The sequence below is a fragment of the Ursus maritimus genome, assembly GCF_017311325.1.
Source record: "Ursus maritimus isolate PB19 chromosome X unlocalized genomic scaffold, ASM1731132v1 scaffold_X1, whole genome shotgun sequence".
NCBI lineage: Eukaryota > Metazoa > Chordata > Mammalia > Carnivora > Ursidae > Ursus > Ursus maritimus.
Window position 1 is genome coordinate 114,485,702 of NW_024423319.1, and position 14,188 is coordinate 114,499,889.

The 14,188-nt window shown below is 43.6% G+C and overlaps 1 protein-coding gene across 3 annotated transcripts in view; it reads left to right on the forward strand.

Moving 5' to 3' along the window:
• The window catches only part of GEMIN8 (gem nuclear organelle associated protein 8), an 18,778-nt gene extending 5,025 nt beyond the window's left edge, over positions 1 to 13,753 (forward strand). For all 3 annotated transcript variants that reach the window (XM_040634292.1, XM_040634296.1, XM_040634286.1), the window contains exons 3-5: positions 3,096 to 3,140; positions 3,721 to 4,174; positions 13,209 to 13,753. In XM_040634292.1, the coding sequence (XP_040490226.1) occupies positions 3,129 to 3,140; positions 3,721 to 4,174; positions 13,209 to 13,465 (723 nt within the window). In that variant the 5' untranslated portion in view covers positions 3,096 to 3,128 and the 3' untranslated portion in view covers positions 13,466 to 13,753. The remainder of the gene's footprint in view (positions 1 to 3,095; positions 3,141 to 3,720; positions 4,175 to 13,208) is intronic.
• The last annotated feature ends 435 nt before the right edge of the window (positions 13,754 to 14,188 follow it).

Genomic DNA, 14,188 nt, shown 5'->3' on the forward strand with positions numbered 1-14,188 from the left:
AAAAAAAAAAAAAAAAAAAAGAATATGAAGAATGTATGACAGAGACTATATGTGGCCCACAAGCCCAAAATATTTACTATTTGACCCTTTACAGAAAAATTTTGCTGGCATGAAATACCAAGAGTAATGCTGGAAAGAGCAAGGCAATAATTGTAAAGCTGCGTGCAAGCTGCTACTCTTTTAGACATATTTTTCTAGACCTCCTTTCATTTGATTTCTGAGAGTTTACTTAATTTGTCATTCTCAGGAACTACTTTTAATTGAATATTTGTAGGATTTTAGGAATCTTAAAGTACTTAAAATGTAAAAGAATATGATACATAGGTTTGGGAATTTGGAGAGGGAGAATAATAAAGCCAGGGGTGAATGAGCATGTGTGACGCACAGCTCCAGGACTCTAGACTTGCCGGAGGATGGTGGCAGATTTGATCATAAGTGTCCCAGTGGCCAAAACAGGAAAGTACTATCAGAATAAAATCGATGTCAGAGATGCCTGTATGCCATCATCAAGATAAATTCAGCTTTCCTTAACGGCCTGGGTCTTGAAAGAGTCCAGTGCCTTAGCTGACTAGTTGGTCTACTTCGTAGGGCACTGGCACAGCAGGCTGAATCCGAGCTGCTTGTTCTCCAGACCCTGGAATCAGCTTTCTTCAGCCATCTCAGCCCACTGTCCTGGCTTCCTTCTTTCAGAAGGGCTCAGGGTGTGCCTTGCGTGATCTCTGAGACAGTGTAACATGGCAGCCCTCCTAGCAAATTATTTGTCAAATCAAGGGCATAAATAAGTAGCCTCTCCTCAGATTAGCTCTCCCTGCCCCCTTTTAATCACTGCCGTTGACATTTGAGCAGCCTGGTGAACGTGATGAATGACACTGGAGCCTCTTAAACAGTTACCTACTTGATCATGTGTGCCTACACTTCTAGGTCTGCAAAGTGGAACCTCTCATAAGCCATCTTGTACATTTTCGGAATACTGGTACTGTTACTTTTAAAGCCAGGCTGGATTTTCCCAGTTGTAAATAAAAACAGGCTTTCCCAAGGTCTGCAGTAGTGTTCAATTACAATAATGTTTATGGCATATTTGAGGCTAAATCCAGACTTCCCAGTTGGGGATAATTAATATTTACATTGATCTGGTTCTAAGTACGTTTTATGAGGCATCAAAGTCTGGATTCAAAACTCTTAATTTCCAGAAGACACACAGATGCCTCCTAGACTTTCCAAATTTAATTCCTACGCTACTTGTTAATCTTTAAAACAAATTTGATTAAGACACACGGAGTTCACTTTAATGGCATTATGTGCTGCAGGCTCTCAAAAACATGCAGATTTCAGTGATACAAATATGAAACCAGGCTGGAATGAATTAGCCACTTACGCGCTGCACCTTACAGTTTAGCACTTAAGTATGGGCTGATTTCTACTGTAATTTCATTTATGTTAGTGTTACTTCTCTGGGTGGTTAACCCCTTAATTGTATTGACTTTTATATTTCTTCAGTAGCTTGTAAACCACATAGGCAGTTAGCCAGGTTTTCAGGTAATTGCTCACGTTTTAAACCTTTAAATTATAGTTTTAAAGTAATGTGAACTTAATTTACATTTATATTATCACTGCATTGGTTAGCTTTTTTCCAGTTTACATTCCCTGCATGTGTGTGTATTCCTGAATTTAGAACAGGGAACAGGAAGTGTGGGCTGTGTTTAAGATAACTTTACAGAAGATCATGTCAACCCTTTTAGAAATGGCTTACTGGAAAGCCTATTATATTTAAAAAGAAAGTGAATGGTTCTCTTCAGGCTAAATCTTAAAAGATGTGGTCAATTTAACACCTCAATTTTCGACATTAACCATAGCAAAACATCTGATAGAGATTACAAAATAAGTCAAGTTTATTTCTTAAGGCTTAGAGATTTTTTAATTCTGCCCTCTAATTAAGTGAAGGAGGGAAAACAGGCCTCCTTCAGTATCTGATTTCCCAGAGTTTCAAAACCCAAGTAACTGTTTGCTCAGTATCACATCGTGCTAGTGGTTTCATCTCAGAGATGCTGCAATTCTCGTCATTTTACAACATTACTTTTGGTTGTTTTTTTTAATTCTAATTTTTATCATTTTTTTTAAGTAATCTCTACACCAAATGTGGAGTTTGAACTCATGACCCTGAGATCCAGAGTTGCGTGCTCTGCCGACTGAGCCAGCCAGATGCCCCAGGATACTTTGTTTAGTTTGTTTTTTCTTAAGTACGTTCTGATGTACGCTGGCATTTTAGTAGCTCTGAACTCTGAACAGGAAGGAGAAAAAATAAAATTACTTTAAATAGTTCATAGAAGGTACAGTTGCAGATTAAACTACCTTTAGGTATCTTTGGCCATAACAACACATCACAAGCAGGTAGGTAGAGGCAAAAGGAGTAAATCCCGGCCAAGCAAGGCTGTCGAGCAAAGGTGTTCTACGCAGGCACTTGCTGGAGAGTCTCCACGGAACAGTTTCTCCTGCAAAGATGCAGAGTGTTTAGGCAGGGAGAGTGTGGTGTCACACGCTGGCTGAGAGATGCTTACTATAACCAAAACAAGGCTCATCTGGGGGCTTAAAGCCCAGGGTACAACCCAGACTGGAGAGAGATCTTATTTGGAGAGACTTCTCCAAGTCCCAGAGCTGAGGCAAGATCCAACAATGGTTTCCAGTGAGTTGGCAAGGTGTATTCTGTTCATGCCGTGGGGACAGCTAGGGTTAATTTCAATAGGCATCGGCATGAGTTAAGGATTAGTAAATTAAGTAATAGTTGTATATTTTCAGTTCATGTTCTATATTAATAGTTTTTATACAGGTACTAGTTACTAACTGTATGGTTCTTTCCAGTCTCTACTTCCAAAAGGTAAACAAATATTTGAAAAATGCAGTGTCCTTTGAGCCACTTAATCATACCTAAGGGGATCCCTCCCCCGGCGCCAGGGCCCTCTAGCGTATGTTGCGTGGAGATCAGGCCTGGTACCTGCAAGAGGCAACCTCTGAGGACCTGCTTTGTAAACCGTGAAGTAGCCACAAATATCACCCACGTGTACTGACCAGATGTTTGCACTGTGGTTGTTCTTTCCTAGTTTCAGTGCCCATCTGGACTTCCACAACCAGAGATGGCAGCACAGGTAAGATTTTCTTCTTAAGTCATGAGAAAAGGGTAAATTTTAGCCTTTAGAGTCTTAGTATCTCATTCCATGATGGAAAAGACCAAAGAAGCAAATACATCCAAAAGCTAAAAGTAAAAGCACCTTTGCGTAGGTTGCTAGACAGCTTTTGTCCAGACACTGAGGAGTGGGCCAGACCAGCAGATGTAACAGCAGGTATCAAGGGAGGATCCAGAGAACATTAGTCCATGTGGTTCTTGGAACTAGTCGCTTAGTTACAGTGGGTAGAGAGGGCCAAGATGGTTGACGTCTGTATCTCTCCCAACATCTTATCTAAAAATGATCATAATTAGCCTCTGTCCCACTTTATCCTGGCCATAACCTTAAACTAAGTCCTGTGCATACCTCATGCACATGTACTTGGTGTCCATTGTGGGCATGGACCCGTCCTGTGTCCTCTTCGGCCCAGTAGTAGCGTCCTGATGTAAAGTAGGTATTTAGTAGATACTCGCTCGATACATGTTGTGTAGTCAATTAAATATTTGAGGGTTCTCTTGCAGAACTATGTGGTGTCCAGCCTCCACCTCCCTTTATTCTGTAGGTGGCATCCTGGAAAGCTACTGAGCCGTGGTCTTTTCATCCCGTATATGCAAGATACTGGCGACATTATCATCAGGCGATGGCCTGGATGCGAAGCCACCATAGTGCCTACAGGAAGGCCGTGGAATCGTATTTCAGTTGCCCGTGGTCCTTCCCTCCTGCAGCTCTTCCCCAAAGCTCTTACACTAACAAGGCCAAATCTCCTCGGCCCTCTCGTGACCATCTCCTGGCTTCCACGGACTCGCACTGCGGGTCTTCACATTCCAGAAGGTCTGGGCAGCATCCACCAGCCCGCCCAGGAGAACGGCGCCCGAGAGAACGCCGAGCTCGGCCCACCGAGGAGGAGGCGGAGTCCGAGTCAGACGGGGGCGTGGAGTGTGACCTGAGCAACATGGAGATCACCGAGGAGCTGCGCCAGTACTTCGCCCAGACCGAGAGGCACAGGGAAGAGCGACGTGTTGCCTTGCCTTTTGCATTATCTTCTTCCCTCGAGTTATTTTTTAACTTCCTGCCATTCTACATCCAGTCCCACCTCAGCTCTATCAGTTTCCAGAGGCATTTTAATACAGAACTTTTTTTAGCTCTAGAACAAAGCTTGTCCCAGTGGTACCCCTGCCATCTACTGAGTATCAGAGGCAGATGGGGGCGTATGTACACGTGGGTGTGCTCGTGTTCCCTAATCTACACCCCAGCCCCTCGAGGGTATTCCACCCATTTCACAGATGAGGCAGGCGACCCTTCAGAAGGTTGACTGACATACTCCATAGTACAGGCTAGTAATGAGCTGTTGGGATTCAAATCAAGGTCTGTCTGACTCCCAATTCCTGTTCCGCTTCCTCTAGCACAAACTTAGGGATTAGGTTTTGTCCCTGAGACTGCTAGGTTTTTAAAATACTGCTGTCACCTCACTGGTACACAGTTCTGAGACTTCCCTGGTGCTAGTGAGCTACCAGGTCTTAATTTTTAAGCGGTGTTCAGAGTAGAGGTCAGTGTGAACCCAAACAGTCGCAAAATGTCTAGGACTCAAACCTTTCTGGTTTAATCACATGTCGAAGCAGTCCGCTCTTAGCGTTAGAGAAGCGCAATAATGCTCTTCTCTCTTCCGTGGCAAAGCAGGAATTTCCTTTTTTTAATTTCTTACCATGTTGCCACAAAGAACTGCAACTGCTTGTTGTGCTCTCCTTACTATGAAAATTTACCAGACTGTTTACATTTGAAGTGTCTCAGTTACACAAACGCTCTTGTTATAACCAATATCTAGTCTCAATATTGTTTTTATTGAATTCTAATTATATGATATTTTACCTAGAATTTTTTAATAAATAGGAACAAACAAGATAAACAGAAACATGGAAGTCTGGGGATGGGCAAGTTGTGGTTCCATCTTTGACTGATCTGTTTTCCTGATGATGGGCTTATCGATCCCCACGGGGTGTCAGGAACTGAGCGGTGGGCTTTGTATAAAGTATCATGCCCTTCAGTGTCTTAAAAGTATACAATGATGAAGGAGAGGAGGTGTTCAAGCATGTCCACGTTTGGTTGGAATGCCATTTTTTATAGCTTTTAAAAAATATGATGGATGTGGGGTTTCTTTCTGTTGTCCTTAGCAGAGGGTAGAATAACTTGTTTTTCCCACCAGAGATTGATACTTTTATGATAGCAGTTCTGATTAGGGATGGAAGCAGACCCCAGTCACCCAAAAGACCATTTTGAATTATCTGCTAATTTAAAATAAACAATATATAGTTGTTCAATAAAAAATGGATGTGAAGATAATGAAAATGAAGTAACGAAATGTGTCTTTCCAACGTCAGCAGTTCAGTTACAGATATGGCTAAGAACCATCCCTGTTCCTCCTCTTGCCTTGCTCAGGTAGAATTCTAGGTAAGTTTAAAAAAAAAAAAAAATAGAAATTACCTGCTAAGTCGTGCCTGGCACTGAATACAGTTTTGAGTGAATGAATGATTTCAGGATTAATTATGAGCCTCAAACTGGGAGGTTTTCAAATATCCCATAAAGTGCTAAACTTGTTATGCTTATGTGGGACATTTTACAAATGAGTTAGGCTTTGAATGCTTTATAAACTTGATGACCTTCGTATTTTGTTTTATATTATTCCCAAATCTGCTGAGTTGACTTCAAGGCTCCAAACTGCACTGTTATCATCGCTGTTGTGGTTGAATTTTGTTCCCTAAAAAAAAGATATGTTGGGAGTCCTAACCTCCCCCTCCCCCAGCCTCAGGATGTGACCTTGTATGGACACAGAGTCTTTACAGAGGTAATCAAGTTAAAATGAGGTCCTTGGGGGGTCCCTGATCCAGTATGACTAGTGTCCTTATAAAAGGAAACACTTGCACACACAGATAGCCATGCACCCAAGGAGAAGGCCATGTGAAGGCTGGAGTTCTGCCACTGGAAGCTAGGAGAGAGGCCTGGACCAGATCTTCTCTAGTGTCTTCAGAGGGGGCACAGCCCTGCCCACACCTTGATCTCAGACTTCTGGCCTCCAGACCTGTGAGACGAGAAATTTCTGTTAACGCTAAGCCACCCAGTTTGTGGTGCTTTGTTACAGCAGCCCTAGGAAACTAATGCAATCCCCTGTGAGAATTTTCTTTGTTCCCAAAATGCAGTCTGTGAGTGCGACCTGAGGTGAACTGCACAGGTCTTGCCATCCCTTTGAAGATACTGATACATACTTGTTTTACCACGGTCCAGACAGCAAACCAATAAAAAAGGGAATTTTGTGAAAACCCATACAGCCTTCATCTTTAAGCTCATTCTTCAGTATATACGTTATTTTTCGTAACATTACACCGAGCGAGCTGTGGCGGATCCCCTCACATTACAGAGCCCCGCCCGCCTCCACCACTTCTCAGCCAGAGGTTCTGAGTTTGTGGGTCACCTACCCTGATCAGTCTGTGCCGCAGTCACCTCACCTGTGCAAGGGGGTCCTAATTAACGGAGTGGTAATTATGACAATTCCGTGAGATAATAAAAGATAAGTTAGAGAACCATGCTTGGTACGAAGTCAGTGCCCAAGAAATGTTAGTTGTTTTGGTTAGTTGCTAATAACTCATCCATTAGTGTGGATTACTAACCATATCCTGATTTTACTCGGATGCTGTCTGTGTTAATTAGTGCTTGATTGAGATTGTGCATATTTTTAATAAAGATACTCTGTGGCTTCAAAAAAAAGCCATTTCCGCTCTGCACTTTTCAAATTCTTAAATTGACTTAGAATATTTAAAAGGCAAAAGAATTAAAGTTTTGGTGTCGATCTAATTTAGTGATTAACACAGTTTCATCCAAGTAGTTATTAACACAACTTTTAGTCCATTTCAAGGACATTCTTGCCTGATGGAACAACATAGTAAAATACAGAGAAAAATGAACCCACTTCCCTATTACTAATAACAACACTACATTGAGCTTCTGCTTCTTCGTGCTTTGTAAATGTGTAGTTGTAGCGTAATTGAAAACTGCTTGTCATAGGGTCTCCACGATGCTTTTGTGTCCTGCGGTCTGCCCTGAAAATATTATCGGGTCTTTGGGAGATGTGGAGATTGTCTGGCAAGGGCGAGAACCTGCTGTGGTGTCAGAGTCTAATCTGACTGCTAAAGATTTAGAAGCTGCCGGGGCCTGACCCTATACCACCAAAAACAATGGGCATTATTTTTTGCACCAGCACTTTTGGTGGCATATAGGATGAATACAGCTCCAGACTGTTCCTTCGAGCAGTACTGAAGGATGGAACTCAGATGTAAGCAGTGTGAATGCCCATGGTGCTTTCCAACCCATTACCTTCACTAGAAATGTTCATGGAAGTTTCGCTACATACACAGCTGGGATATATTGTAGTAGTGATTAGGGACCTGAGTAACGTGACTTCTTGGTTAAAGTTGTTTTGTTTTGCTCTTTGAACCACTGGAAGCTACTTATTCAATAAGGCAAATTCAACTTTGGATATGGATCATCTAGAGAACACAGAATTTTATGGAATATCACTAGCAGGGAAAACATAGCTAAACTGGATTTTAGTTTCAGTATTATTCACTTCCACGGGAATATATATGTTACATAAGTCATCATCATCTGAGTCTTCTTTAATATTTTCTTAGAATAAAATCCTTCATACTGGACAGCATGTTCTTGTTTGTGATTATTGCTCTTCCAGATAATCTCTAACATATTTTAATGATAAAAAAATTAAGTAGGATAAATAAAGAACTCCTCCTGTGTGGTGGGAACAGACATGTTTTGATTATGTTATATGTCATTTCCTAATGAGATATTTCCGTTATTCAAAACTTCGCTGGTAACATTACTTATGGGAAAGTAGACAGTTGTGAGTTTTAAAGGTCAGCTGTGTTTTCAGTTATTTCTTAGGAAAAAATGTTTATTGTTAGATTAAGGAAAGTATCATGTTTTAGTCCCAAATAACCATCAGTTGAGACTGCAAGATGATAGTCCTAATACTTAGAAGGGAGATGAGTGAAAGTTATCATTCCCAGCGGAGAAGAAGGCCTTCTGAAATGAACGCCACCACTGTCTCAGGCTTGAGCCAATCAGATATTATCCCCTGTGTTTTGGGGGTAACCGTTGGGTCAAAACAGAGACATATTCACAAAGAGCTTAAACCCAGTTGGGAAGAGGAGACAAAATAAATTAAAACTGATACCTAGAAGACCCATCTATGGCCTGGTCCATGGATACTTTGGCAGCGATGGGTGGAGCCAGTGAACTCAGCCATCAGAGAAGTTTCACAGGGTAGTGGTGGAAAATGGAGTGTGCTCTAGGCTTTGAGGGATGGGGTCAATTGGGATCAAGAGAGAAAGAAAGGGAGTAAGTCCACTCCCCACTTAGCACTCAGAGTGCTCTTCTTACCACAGGGCCTAGATGTGCTTTTAGACATTTGATGGGAGACATCTGCTCCATCGTGTTGTGTCCACCGAAGCTGGAAGATTTAGACCAGTTTTCATTACCAAACCTTCAGTCAGTCAGCTGGAACCCAATCCGGTTTGCCCCAGTCCACCCTCTGTGGGAAGCCTGGAGGATATAATGAAACGTACAGCCCAGTACTGAGTGAGCCGCTGTGGTTTAGCCGATGGGATTAAAGCGTGGCGTCCAGTTCTGCGGTGTGTGTTTGTCTCGTCTAGTTCAGATGCTTGAAGAACGTCAAGCCAGTCAGTGGGAAGATGCATATAGAAGTCCATAGAAAAGTGGAAGGGCGGGATGGAAATGCACTTGTATTCTAAAAGTGAAAGTGGTAATTATCCACTGACTTCATTTGTCAGCGAGAGAGGGCTGTGAGGTGAGGCTGAAGGCCCAGCAGAAATGGCTCCAGGTCTGCTGGCAAGCACCTGTGTTCCGGGTGTGTTGCTGACAAGCCAGAAATGAGTCACTCGTGATATAAATCAAGCCTGTGCTTTTGCTCAGTTGTGCTGAAATCATTAATTCTGGCAACATAGCAGAGAATACAATCAGAAAGACATGCTAATCCTAGAAAAATGAGAAAAAATAACGTTCTTCAGCTCTCATTTGTCTTAGTGCTTTGTCTTCCAAAATGTTCTGCCTTTGGGCTAATTATCTGTGGAATACTGAGTGAATGTTTTCCTGCTATTCAGGTCTTCTAAAATCCAAGTCACTCATGATTTTGTTTTCCTTTGTAGACTGTAAGTCCACATTGGTAGTAGCATCATGTAAATTTATAGATTGAGGGGGAAGGTATCAAGGTTATATATTCTGAACCCAGATGGGATCCAGTAGCGTTTCTCCTTAATAGGATGTTGCTGTTCTCTTGTTTTAACCCTATATGCATATTAACCTTTATATTACTTTCCTAGGGCTGCTGTAGCAAATGACCATACATTGGTGGCTCAAAACAACAGAATTTATTCTCACAGTTGTGGAAGCCAGAAGTCTGAAATCAAGGTGTTAGCAGGACCTACTCCCTCCAAAAGTTCTGGGACTTTGCTTCTTCCAGCCTCTGGTGGCTCCTGGTGTTCACTGGCTTGTGTGGACATAGTTCCAATCCTGCCTCATTGTTTACACGGTCTCCTTTTCTGTCTCTCATAAGGACACGCTCATTGGGTTTGGGGTCTACACTAATCCAGTATGATCCCATCTTGGTCCTTAATTATATCTACAAAGACACTATTTCTAAAAAAGGTCTATTCTGAGGTTCCATATAGATGTGAATTTGCGGGGGACACTATTCAACCCACTCCAGCCCTGTATTAAATCTGGAATCTAAAAATATATTCTGATTTGTATTAAAACAAGTTCTCATGACTGAATAGCCTATAAGAAAAAAAGCACTGGGTAACATTGAGTCCCACAGCTGTTTTCAGTAAAAAACGATCCGCTTCTCCATGCATGGCACCTGTTCTGTGTGAAGTGCGATGTTCTACTTCTCTGCTTCTGTCACGTGATTCTCCATCTGGTTGAGCCCGAGCCTTGTTTTGACAGGAAGAAAAACTAGTGATTGAGAATCCTTTCCTTCATTGGGAGGAAAGAAGCAATAAATAGAAAATGGAGTAAGTGATGCCTTCAAATGAATATATTCTGTTCTAAGATTTGCTTGGTCCCCTAAGTCAGTATAAGCCAAAGTACTTTCAGATGCTAGCTGTAGCTTCCAGGGTCCAGCCAGTCTAGGCCATTTGGTTTTAAGCTGACTGGTTCTCAAATTTGTAGTCTAGTCTTAGGACTTTTTTTTAATTGTTTAAGTAGAGGCACAGTGACTCAGATGTAAAGGAACAAGATCAGACCTGATCTCATTGGTGCCCCCGTCTCCCCCAGCCTCTGTGCTGTGGAGGCTCTGAGGAACCCACGGGAGGGGAGCTCTGCCCAGCACCTTTTGAGATTTGAGCATCTGTTTCTCTATCCCTGAGTTGTCATCATTTTTCTTTAACAACATCTGGAAGAAACAGCTGTTCACAAAAAATGTATGGCCTCTGTCCAGGCTTTCTCTCAGCAGTCATTTCCTGAGCACCTGCTTAGTGTCAGGCATCGTGTCCTCCTGGGGCTGGGGACGGTGGGGGATGGTGAAGGCAACGGTGCCCCTTCCCCATGCATGACTTCCACAGGCGGGTTTTAGCATTAGCTGGTCAGTGCAGGGGACAGGCTTCCTGCCCCCTTAGGTCCATGTTTTAGGGTAACTACTCACCATACTGGAAACCAGGAAAGCTCCAAGCCTCTTTCGAGGCAGGGAGAGGACAAGGGTTAAATCTTAAATTTTCATAAGGAAACCTGAACAGGAAGGAGATACAAGAAGAGAATTGAGAGCAGAGGGCTATGCCTTTTATTCTGTTATTCTTACACAGAATGAGCTTCATTAACTGAAACCCTGTGATGGTAAGCCATGAGCATGTGCCAAGTGTGAACTTGGAAAGCTGCACTGGCTACGTTGACTGGCGGCTGCACTTGGCTCGTATTAACAGTGTTTCATCGACAGATGTCAACCGTAAGAGAAAACATCTCGATGTAGAATTGTTACACTGATTTACTTACTACCTGTAAGATAGTTTTGGTCAGAAGAGTAGCAGAACCATGGTAAATTATCAGGAAAAGAAAAAGAAAGATGCAAAAGTAAGAAGGTTAAATTCACATATCCTGGCGGCAGAGAGCAACACTTGCTAAGATAGCGCGGATCCGGTGTTTATTAAAACTTGTAAACGCAAAGACTCAGATTTAGACAGGAAGTTGAACATCTGCTGTGTCACTAGATCTGTCGGCGAGGCTGATTATAGTCTTGGGACAAATGTGAAAGTAAAAGGACTGTGGTCTGGGAACCTCTGTCTTCTAGATGCACGGGCTCTACCCCCCGCCCTGCAGTGCCCCCCACGGGACTGTTTCCTCCAGGCCTACGATGAAATGAGCCCAAGGCTCCCATAGGTGGCACAGGGAACTGCTATCCCTGGCTAATGTGGAAATGCCACACTTTTAGAAGCGTAGTCTTTGAAGGGTGGGGATATACAATCTAAACACCCGGGAGAACTGAATAACTTACATCGTCATGTTTCAGACTTGGCCAAAAGACCAAAACTGAGAAACAAATGCTTAGTGACCTCCCGTTCATCTGCACATTACACCAGTATTTTGGTTCGGTTCTGCATTTCACAGTGAATCAGTTACATCTCTCTTCTGTGGATAAGGGAACAGTTACACTGCTTGACGTCATTTGGCCTATGTGTAGGTGACGTCCTGGTGTAAGAGATAAGCTGCGGGTGGGCTAACTCAGAAATGGCCGTCCACATTCGTCGTGTTCCCAAGCGTCCACAACTCCTTCCCCCCAACTCCAAGGGGATGCGTTCGAAGAACGGACTTAGGAGCGGGACTGCCTAGCCACAGACATATCTTGCTGCTCACTTCTGGGTTCCCTTCTACACTAAGCTTTCTGCTTTTCTTTTTTTTTTATTTTAACAAGGAAAGGGTGACTTAGGTCATTGTTTTATCCCCTGTGACCATCTGCACTCTTTATTCAGTAGCGTTTCTCTCTGTAGCAGTAGCTACAGCATTCTGCTGTCCATCTCTCTTCCCGACAGAGTCGCTTACAAAAATCTGTCAGTTGGCTAAATTTTACCTTATGTAGTGTTCTTTTATTGATACGTTTATGTTATTTCTGTATACATAAGAATAGAAGTTCTGATATTAGGACTTGTTTTAGTAAAAAATATACGGGGGAGAATATACTGAATTTCTTGCTTTGCAAGAATCCATTTAAATTAGTAGGGTTAAAATCAGATAACTCTATCCCTTGAAATTTAGCCTACGCTAAGCTGTGAAGTGGAAAGACAAATCCCATGGTGAGGAAGTCAGCGCACCGTTGCAGATCTGTTAATACAGCAGGAAGCTCAGAAGTCAGGTCTTCCTTCCATTGCAGAATTGCCCTGGCTCAGCCCTGTTTCCTTGGGCAAGGGTTGAATTATTTGACTCCATTTCCTGGTGTGCTCTGTGCTTTGGCCGTGTGGAAGGATCGGGGATCATCACTGCAATTCTATAAATACCAGCACTTGCTCTTTTCCAGATTACCTAAAATCGGTACCTCTAACATGGGGCTTTTTTCCCCCAGCACTTCATTTGTGGGCAGAAGTACTACTTCTTGCAACCCTGGACTTTGCAGGAAGCATTTCGTTTTCCTGCTGGCCTGGTACAGTGTGTGAAACCGGGCGAGCTCCGCCAGCTCTTCCCAGCTGGGCGGCTTGTGGGCAGGCCGCATAGTGAAAGAGAGAGAGCTGTATTTGGAGCTCAGTACAGAGGTTTGATGGTGCTGGGTGACATGATTCCTGGCTGCTTTTTGTTCTAGCAGGGTATGCCTCCCAGATAAGTGAACGGTGCCTTTCCTAGGCACGCAGGTAATGGTGTGCGGGCGATGCCTTAGAACCTAGTAAACGTCTCGGCGGGCGCAGCCGGGCCCAACCTGGCGGTGCAGCAGGCAGCCGCATCCTCAGGCTCACCACCCACCCCACCCCCATGTCGGTTCGTTCTTAGGGCGGCAGCAGCAGCTGGACGCCCAGCGCCTGGATGACTACGTGAACGCCGACCACGACCTGTACTACAGCACCCGGCGCTCGGTGGACCCCCCGTCCGAGAGGCCTGGCGAGCGGCGCCAGGCCGAGATGAAGCGCTTGTATGGGGACAGCGCCGCAAAGATCCAGGCCATGGAGGCCGCCGTGCAGCTGAGCTTCGACAAGCACTGTGACAGGAAGCAGCCCAAGTACTGGCCGGTCATTCCGCTCAAGTTCTGAGCCCGGGCGCAGGGCACCCAGCCTTCACCCCCTTCCTTTTAGATTCACTGAATCACTCCTTCTGTGCATTTTCTCAGGGAAATTTCTCTTATACTGAGAAATAAGCATGTCACCAAAGTCCCAGGGGGTCCATCTCAGGGCTGGATATAATATGTTGGCCACTTGAAGTCAGCAAGATGTACTGTTGCCAACATGAAAGATTTTCTTTTGACCTAAAATGATAATTTCATATAAGGCTTGGTTTTGATGTCACTAATACTGTTCAGTTCATTAAAGTCCTCATTTAGAGACACTGCCTGGTTTTTTGCCTTTTTCTATTTTCTTCTGTCCTGTCTTTAACCCAACTGAACTTCAACGCACATGCCTAAAATGAGTCAGATGTCCTCTCCTGCTCGAACTCCTTTAGCCCCCACTGAAAATGACCCAGTGGGACAAACACCACTTCTCTCCGATGTAGAGGTCAGCGCACATGTCCTGTAAAGGAGCAGAGAGTGAATATTTTCGGCTTTGCAGGCCACACAGTCTTTGTTGGGGCTGCTCTGTTCTGTCCTTGCAGCGTGAAAGCAGCTAGAGATGGTAAGTAAACAAATGGGTATGGGTGTGTTCCGACAAAACTTTATTTATAAAAACAGGCGTGGGGCCAGATGTGGCCTGTGGGCAGTAGTTCGGGAACCCACTGCTCTAATGGAATGAGAATAACCGTCTTGACATTTTTCTTGTTAT